This window comes from Melanostigma gelatinosum, assembly GCF_949748355.1.
Source record: "Melanostigma gelatinosum genome assembly, chromosome: 3".
In the NCBI taxonomy this organism is placed as follows: domain Eukaryota; kingdom Metazoa; phylum Chordata; class Actinopteri; order Perciformes; family Zoarcidae; genus Melanostigma; species Melanostigma gelatinosum.
This window is the reverse complement of record NC_136636.1, coordinates 16,997,329-17,006,424: the sequence shown is the minus strand read 5'-3', so window position 1 is coordinate 17,006,424 and position 9,096 is coordinate 16,997,329. Positions and strand designations below refer to the sequence as shown.

At 45.7% G+C, this 9,096-nt stretch overlaps 1 protein-coding gene across 1 annotated transcript; it reads left to right on the top strand.

The window, feature by feature from the left end:
• Nucleotides 1-8,944, top strand: brpf3a (bromodomain and PHD finger containing, 3a). The gene is made up of 13 exons (XM_079266371.1): nt 1-117; nt 977-2,506; nt 2,757-2,913; nt 3,304-3,435; nt 3,796-3,924; nt 4,019-4,331; nt 4,419-4,733; nt 5,073-5,615; nt 5,700-5,754; nt 6,601-6,689; nt 6,848-6,945; nt 7,053-7,207; nt 7,294-8,944. Exons 2-13 carry the CDS (start codon nt 996-998, stop codon nt 7,475-7,477), a joined length of 3,681 nt encoding a protein of 1,226 aa, XP_079122497.1. The 5' UTR covers nt 1-117; nt 977-995; the 3' UTR covers nt 7,478-8,944.
• The last annotated feature ends 152 nt before the right edge of the window (nt 8,945-9,096 follow it).

The window sequence follows — 9,096 nt, the reverse complement described above, 5'->3', positions numbered from 1 at the left end:
GGCTAGCTAAGCTAACGGCTAGCATGTCCGCCTTGGTTGTAGTCTGTCACTAGCTGACATTTAGCTAGGTGCAGTTTTTCTGTTTGGCACTCGCACTGCAGAGGACGATTTCACAAGGTAAACCACTCCGACATGTTCAGCACTGTCAGCGTTGCTGAGGAAACCTGCCGTCTTGTTAACGTTACACGACTTCTGTGTCCTGTCCGACCGAGTATTGTTATCACATCAACCAGACAGTGTTTTTGCAGGGGTCTGGAGTACAAAGCTGTAGACGAAACGTTGCACATTTGCGGTGTCGTGATCTAACGTTTACATGCAAGTAATTTATGCATTTAGGCACGGCGCATACAGTGCGTCTGCTTTCTGGTTGCTGTTGGCATGTGTAATTGGGCTACTAATCAACTTGCAATCCAAGTGTTGTCTCTGCTGTTGTGCGCTTAAAATGGCTGACAGATGTTAGATACTCGGGTTGGTATTTAGCGCTCGTCAACCTAACTACGCACAGCAACAGGGGAGAGCTAAAAAATAGAGGATACTGGCATTTGATTGGGCTGAGGGAATGGGGGGCGGGTACAGACTCCTGATTAGACCAATGGAGAGGCAGCGTAGGTGCATACATGCGAGCAGTACAACTAACTGTAGTTGTGTTTGTGCAGCAAGAGTACTTGAGGTAACATGCTGTGTTTTTAATACAACAGCACCAGAGTTGACCCCTTTTCCCCCCAACTATTGTGTCTAGAATTGAAAAGGAAACACAACAAAAATGCAAATGAGATTGCACTCTTGACATTGGCAGCAGTATAAAGGAGCATGATTAATCAGGGTAACACAAAATATAAAACAAGCTCTGAGGGCAGAATATGATATCACTTTGTCACCAAATTATTGAACTATTCATGTAAAAAGGCAATTATGCAAAGTAGAAATTGTTGACACACATTGCATTCAATCATTTTCTTCCCTTTGTATTTGTTAGGGAGCTGGTTTGAACTCCCATGCGGAAGGTGAGGAGGTGGGAATGTGAGACAGTTGCTAGCGGACTCAACATGGGTAGGGGCCGAGGCAGAGGGAGAGGAAGGGGCAGGGGATCGTCTGGACAGTTGCGGCCCCCCTCGCCCTACAGACTGCAGCTCTCTCCATCCAGGGAGACTTTGACGTACGCTCAGGCGCAGAAAATAGTGGAAGTGGACCTGGAGGGGAGGCTCCATCGCATTAACATCACGGATGCTCTGCCAGTTATTACCGAGGACGAGATGATGGCCCAGGACATTGCCGAGTGCAACAGCAACAAGGAGAACAGTGAACAAACGCAGACTAAAACTAGATCGTGGAGGAAACCCTCAAACAGTAAAAGCAGGAAGAGTGGTAAAAATGTGTCTCACCAGAACCAACGGTCCGGCTCCCAGCAGCACACGGGACCTACTAATTCGCTCCAGCAACCGTCCCACCAAATCCCTCTGCCTGAGCCCATCTTTCGTGTGCTGAGTTCAGTTTGCCCCTCAGAGGCGCCTCCTCTCCCGACAGCCTACTATCGTTTCATAGAAAAGTCGATGGAGGAACAGGACAGTGTGGCTGAGTACGACATGGACGAGGAGGACCTGGCCTGGCTGGATATGGTGAACCAAAAGAGGGTGTGTGACGGCTATGCCTCCGTATCCGCGGACACCTTTGAGCTGCTGATCGACCGCCTGGAGAGGGAATCCATCTTGGAGTCCCGAAACCAGGCTCTGTCCCAGAGTGCCGTGGACGAGGATGCCTTCTGCTGCGTCTGTCTGGATGACGAATGTTTGAACAGTAATGTCATCCTGTTCTGTGACATTTGCAATCTAGCCGTCCACCAGGAGTGTTACGGCGTGCCCTACGTACCTGAGGGTCAGTGGCTGTGCCGCTGCTGCCTGCAGTCCCCCTCCCGTCCTGTAGACTGTGTGCTCTGTCCCAACCGAGGAGGTGCCTTCAAACAGACAAGTGATGGACGTTGGGCCCACGTTGTCTGCGCCATATGGATCCCAGAGGTGTGCTTTGCCAACACGGTGTTTTTGGAGCCCGTCGAGGGGGTCAATAACATCCCTCCTGCTCGCTGGAAACTCACCTGCTACCTGTGTAAGCAGAAAGGCAGAGGAGCGTCCATTCAGTGCCACAAAGCCAACTGCTACAGGGCCTTTCATGTCACCTGCGCACAGAAGGCTGGCCTGTTCATGAAGATAGACCCAGTCCGGGAGACGGGTGTCAACGGTACCACCTTCTCTGTGAAGAAGACGGCTTTCTGTGAGCATCACTCTCCAGTGGGGTCTCGGCGGGACGGGTCTGGAGACGAGTCAGTTGAAGGGAGAATGGTGGGGGGCCGGGGTAACCGGGGTCAAAGGTCCTACACTCAAAGCCCCCCACCCCCACCACCAAACAAGAAGGCTACCAAGGGCCAGAAGAAGAAGAACGCGAAGGGGGCTGGTCGGTCGACACGCCGCTCAACTGTGCCTGTGCTGCTCGTGCCTCAGATCCCCTCTCACAGGTGTGACATTGGCATACTGTCGAAATTTACATACCCAGCATGCCTTATTAATTTCCTGTGGTGTCTGCTGCCTTACAAGATATTATTAGTATTCTTGCAGGGTTCCACAGTAATTCATTTTTGATCCAGTGCATTAAGAAAGAGTAATGTATACCTGTATTGATACTTAACATAACTTACCACCTTATCATATGTTAGTGGTATTATTATGACCGCCAGGTTTTGATGTGTAACGGTTACGTCTCCACAGGCTGAACAAGATCTGCACAGGAGTTGAAGTCCAGAGGAAGAATCAGTTCATGCAGAGGCTTCATAACTACTGGTTACTGAAACGACAGTCACGAAATGGGATGCCTTTAATACGCCGACTCCATTCCCATCTACAGGCCCAAAGGACTGCAGAGCAGGTGAGGGGAGCGATAATGACCAGTGTGTGCGTTTAAAATAAAAATGAGAGAATTAAACAAATGGCAGGAGATGCCTTAAGCTGTTACGGCATTTAAACAAGTTAAAAAAGATTTACTCTTTGGTGAGTTTTGGGATTGTACATTTTTACAGTAATGTCCCCATGGTTGCTCTGCTTCTTGGACATATGACCTGATCCTTGTGATTTTCTTTCTTGCTGGAAAACTTGTAGGGGACTAATAAATCCACTTCCCAATAAGAGTCTGGAACCTGCAGCACACTTGAGTCTCAGAGCCAGACTATCTGCTCACTGCTCTCCAGCACAAAGCCAGAGGAAAGACTGATTGTGGTGGATTAAAGCCAAACAAGAAGTGTGTTCTCTTTGTGTTCAGAGGGAGCCTGATGAGAAGCTGTGTGCCGCAAGAGAGGAGCTACGATACTGGCAGAAGTTGAGGCAAGACCTGGAGAGAGCCAGGCTTCTGGTGGAACTCATCCGCAAGAGAGAGAGGCTAAAGAGAGAACAGGTGCGTTGCAGAGGAAGTGCTAGATGAGCTATAATTATTTGGGGTTATTTTTTTTACAAGGCTCCCGTCAGCATTCTCATTCATAAGCTGATGTATTGGAGCTGAAACTATTTTGCAAGTAATTGTGAGAAAATGATTCAGCAACAATTTGATAGTAGATTCATTGTTTCAGCAATTTGCCCAAAATCCAATGTTTTATTTTTTGTCCTCTGTGACGGATACCTCAATATGTTTGGATTGTCGTTAGATGCGGCGTTTATCTCTGTTCTCTTTAGAGTTAGCCGTTCATTTGACCCACCGTAGAGTGACTTTGTTAGTCCGCTCCTCACCCGCGTGTGTGTTTACGTCACGGCTCCATAGATGAAAATTCAGCAGGCTGCTCTTGAGTTGAAGTTGACCCCCGCGTTGGTTCTTCTGCGATCCACTTTGGAACAGCTGCAGGAGAAGGACACGGCAAAAATCTTCTCTCAGCCGGTCAATCTGTCAGAGGTTGGTGCAGTGCTTAAATACACACTTCATATCAAGCAGCATAAGTGCTTTGGCTTTGACTCGGCTAACGGTCTTATTTTTATCATTCACTGAGGTCCCAGATTACCTAGAGTTTATTTCCCAACCCATGGACCTCTCCACCATGTGTACCAAACTGGAGGGACATGCCTATTGCTCCATCGCGGACCTAGAGAAGGACTTTAACCTCATGATCTCCAACTGCCTCAAGTACAACTCCAAGGACACCATGTTTCACAAGACAGCCTTACAACTCCGGGAGGTTGGTGGAGCCGTCCTCCGTCACGCCCACAGGCAGTCTCAGAGCATCGGCCTGGACCCCAGCACTGGGATGCATCTCCCAGAGTCCCCGAACAGACATGGCTTCTACAACTGTACATGGGACGACGGTGAGTTGAGAGCGGGAACAAGCTATTTCTCCACGATCATAACCCTCATGCCTCATCTGTTTCCTTTTTTTCTTCTTCCCTCTTCAGTCGACTCTCTGTTGGACCCGGAGAACCGACTGCACTTAACCACAGACGAACAGCTGAAGGCCTTACTGGACAAACTGGACGTGGTCGCATCCATGCGCACCAGTGGTGGTCGAACCAAACGCATCCGGTTGCTGCGCCGAGAGATCAACTCTCTCAAACAGAAGATGAACCACCAGCAGCAGCAGAACTCGCAGTCTGTGAATGGCAAGGACGACGAAGGAAAGGAAGAGGAGGAGGAGGAGGAGGAAGAGACGAAGGAAAAGAAGAAGAAGAAGACAAAGGGACCTTTGACCGCCATGTCAAACTCTGGGAAAGGTAAAAAAAAAACTATACTTTTAATATTTTTTGTGCCATTTGGCCATTGCTGACATAATGTCGGCAGTAATGGCAGATTATTTGTTGTATTTAGAGCAACTAACAGATATTTGCATTGTCGAATAATCTGCCGTTTTAATAATTTTGTCTAGTGCATGTCAAATTGTGATGCCTATTATAATTCCCTAAAGTCCTATGTGACGCCTTCCAGAGTCTTGCTTTGTCTGATCAACAGACAAAATCATCATCATTTTAAAATGAATGAAACATAGAAAAGCAGCAAATCCTCATCGTTTCAGCTGTATTCATGATCCTTCAATACATTTCTCTTTGATCCAGATGACTCTCCACCTGTGCTGGAGCTCACCTGCCCGGTATCATCGCCACTGCCGGGAGATCCTCCTCTGGAACCTCCGGTCCTGGGCATCGTACCTGGAGGGCGACGGTCTCCCGGACGCTCCTACAAGCGTCAGAGGTCCTCCCGCAGTGGAAGCAAAAGCCAAGGCGAAGATGAGGCTGAAGTTGGTGAAACGCCATCGTCACAACAGGAGGCGGTTCATGAGGTCACTCCGCTGGGGACACCCCCGACTCTGCCGTTGGTTGGAGTTGGTCGTCGTACGTCTGTTCTGTTTAAAAAAGCTAAAAATGGGGCGCGAATGGTAAAAAACAAGTTCCCACCACAGCAGAACGGTAAAACCAACGGGTTGGACAGCACCCCCGTCAGCCCAAATTCACACAGCGTGACCAACATCATCACCACCTTACCTCCCACTCCAAACGCCTCCCCTGCACCTCTCTCTCCTTCCTCACACCACCTGAGGTCCAGAGGTCCGAGCTCAGAAAGTGAGGCAGACAAACTCCCTCCACCACCCAGAGAAGCAGGTAAGGACAAAATGCATCACTTCAATGCAGCGAGAGATTCAAAAAAGTCCATATTTGTCACCATTTCATTGGTGTTTCTGCTAGGCCTGACTAATGGAAAGCACACCTCTGCAGACCATGATGACGACCAAAAACTAACGTGAGTATTGAGTCACAGAGGCAATGGGCCCAACACAGGAGGGAATAGGTAGCCTTTTATAGCAATTTTAGGGTTGTTGTTTATGCTAATTATCTTACGAATCTCACAAATGTGCACTTCGTCATGAGCAAGTTGCATTCATCAGGCTGAAACAAGCCGTTAACGACAAGTTTGTGCAGCCCAGAGAGTTTAGTGAATCCAACTTGTAGCCTCAAAGAAAGAAGTAAGAAGTTTAGCATGAGAATGAGAAAATGTTCTTGCATGGGGCCCATTGTCTTTGAAATGCTTAGCTGTTAAACTGTCTCGGGGTGACCCCGAATACTCTGGTATTTGACGATTCGATCAAAGGAGCCTGATTTCACTGCCACAGTGACTAGAACATGTGGTTATGAAACAAAGGATCATAAATAACAACATAGCCTTTTCAAAATCGAAGAATAGGCCCACATTTATTAATATGATTAGATATATTTTGAATTTATGACCGATTCTCTAAAATCAACAGGGGGAGGCATGTCTGTCCGTCCGTCCGTCTGTCCGGCAAATGTCCCCGCTGTGGTGCTAATAAAAGATCATCTTATGTTATCTTGTTTCCCTCCTGTGGATTAATACAATGGGTGGATATGGAATCGGGACCGAAAGTTTAATTTACAACCACAAGAAACCGTGTCAGTCTGTCTACTGACTCGCCGCAACTACAGAAACGCACAACAATTCTTAAATGACAGCTCAGCGATGGCAACATGAATGTCCAATCAATTCTTAGTCGGGGACACCTCTAGAATATATAGTCTGACCGTACATTGTGCGTTAACCTCTCTTGCTTTTCTCTCCGCTTGTCTGCAGCTGTAGTGTCTCCCCACCCAAACGAAGTCGTGGTAAACCTGCGTTGGCAAAGGTTCCTAACTGTGACCATGGAGACATCTGTGGGTCTGGTGTGTATGAGAATGCCTTAATCAATTTCTGAGTGTTTAATGGATGCATAATGTAACATTTTGCACACAAAGCTTTTTTTATGAGCAATACCATTTCATGAAATTTTCAGTTGCGGCTCAAGACGTGTCCTGAATACATATTAATTGGATGTTCACAGGACAGTCCACGCTTCTGTCTGTAGATAGTGAGGCCGAGCTCGGACCTCTGGACCTGGTTTGGGCCAAATGCAGAGGATATCCATCATACCCAGCCATGGTGAGGACCTATTTGGTCTCAAAGCTGACGAAGAACAAGGCCTCATTGCATCCCGTAGAGGGGCTCGATAACTCGTCAAGTTTAACTGACGTAGTTTGTGGTTACAGATCGTTGATCCAGACATGCCCCAGGAAGGGCTTCTTCACAACGGCATCCCCATTCCCGTGCCTCCCGTGGAGGTGCTCAAACTGGGCGACTGGAGAGAAACGGAAGAAGGGGAAAAGCTCTTCTTGGTGCTTTTCTTTGACACCAAAAGAACGTGGTAAGATTCAGACAGGCAACACATTTTAATATTTAACAACAATGGCGTCTTGGTCACTTTGAAAATTGTGCCTCATGGGTTTTCAGGCAGTGGCTCCCTCGGAACAAACTGCTGCCGATGGGGATGGATGACACTGTAGACAAACTGCGCCTAATGGAAGGCAAGAAACCCAGTGTTCGCAAGTCTGTACACACCGCATACGACCGGGCCATGGTACATTTAAATCACGTGAGAGGGAATCTGAACTTCACTCCATCCAATTTTATATAAGGTTTTAAGATTTTATCCTCTTAACCAGGCTGTGTGGTTATATGTATAGAAGCTTCGTCGACGCTCTTAAAGGTGGGAGCGTAAAACAGAAGGTTAACAGTTGGTGTATTTCTGTCATAAAACTGTTTCTCTGATTTATAACAATGGCGAGAGAGGTGCTTGAAGACGTTTTCCTAGATGAATTTGTTCATTTATTCATGTGATTTTTGTAAAAGATTTTACACAACCACTGTTGCTACGTGTCTATAGAAAGTTTTTATTTTAGGCCAAAGTGAGTCGAGACTTGGGTAAGCGAAGTGTAAACATGAAAGGGAATGTCTTGATTCCAAATATATTTGGATTGTATTTGCCATTGAAGTGTCACTGTGTTTAAAGTGTGAAAGTCCCACTCAATGTTCCCGTCATGTCTGGACACCACAGAAGAAGAGTTACCTTTTATAAATTATAATTCTAAGTGGTGTATATCTGTAAACTATATTTTCAAATCAATGTAAAGAGCACCACACTTAAAACCATCATATATCTATCTATCTATCTCTTTATCTCTCTATCTCTCTATCTCTCTATCTATATATATATCTAAAAAATATCGATCGAACTGAGCGTTATTTAAAATAACCAAATCAAACCTGCTCAAGCTGGCTTTGACATTATATTTACATCCAACCCAGCGGTGGATCATAACTTCGTATGACTCCTGAGTATGTTTTGAGTGTGTCCACATTTTATTCAACAATTGTGAGAATTGCTCAGTTAATACAAAAGAACAATTTGAAATAAATAGAAATACTGATACCAGATGTCAAGGCCAATGTGGAACTTTTAGTCCAGATATGACGCGCTGTCGGTGGGACTTTAGAGGTCTTTAATTATTTTTTTCCCATATTGTGAAACTGTGTTATGATACTAGGATGTTGGAGTACCCGGTGCAGCTACTTGGTTAGTGAGGTGTGAAGCCACTACAAAGATGAAGCTGATTGTTGTGTGGTTATGACAAATTCTACTGCGATCACTCGCTGAAGAACTTGCAAATCCGGCTGAAATGACTTGAAAAGCACAAAGAGTTTTAAAGAAGACTTGTAGGATTAGTGACTCCTGGAGCCATATATGTGGCAATGTGTGTGGTGTACAGTATATACATATATGAATACAACCTCAGTGTAGTAAAGGTGCATGTGTATAGTTTTGTAAATATGTAAATCTGTTTATATTGGCTTACATGAAGTAATTTAAGGAATGCAAAAATCAAATTTAGATTTTAATTTATAATTGATGGCAATCAAGAGTGTTATTTAAAAAGTAAAAGATTTATGTATGATGCTAAGTAGCTCTTTGTAACCGTGGTGGTATTCACCAACATGTCCGAATATATTCTCTAGAAGTGAGGCGGCGCGACACCTGAGCTCAGTAGGCAGCAGTCACCGCACTAGTCTACAAAAGCTGTTTTTTTTTCTTTCTTGGGTGGCACAGGAGATTTTTGATCTTGTCATTTGAATTGTACTGAAAGATCTATAATCTGCCTGAGACAATATTTTCTCACACAAGAATAAATGCTGTTTGAAACAACTGCATGTGCGTGCACGTGTGTGTGTGTGTGTGAGAGATCTAATCGCGTTTCA

Coding starts and splice junctions, on each gene's coding strand:
- brpf3a (XM_079266371.1), top strand. CDS start 996: ATGCGGAAGGTGAGGAGGTGGGAATGTGAGACAGTTGCTAGCGGACTC. Junction 5,616..5,699: donor TCCACCACCCAGAGAAGCAG/GTAAGGACAAAA, acceptor TGTTTCTGCTAG/GCCTGACTAATGGAAAGCAC. Junction 6,946..7,052: donor ATCCATCATACCCAGCCATG/GTGAGGACCTAT, acceptor TTGTGGTTACAG/ATCGTTGATCCAGACATGCC.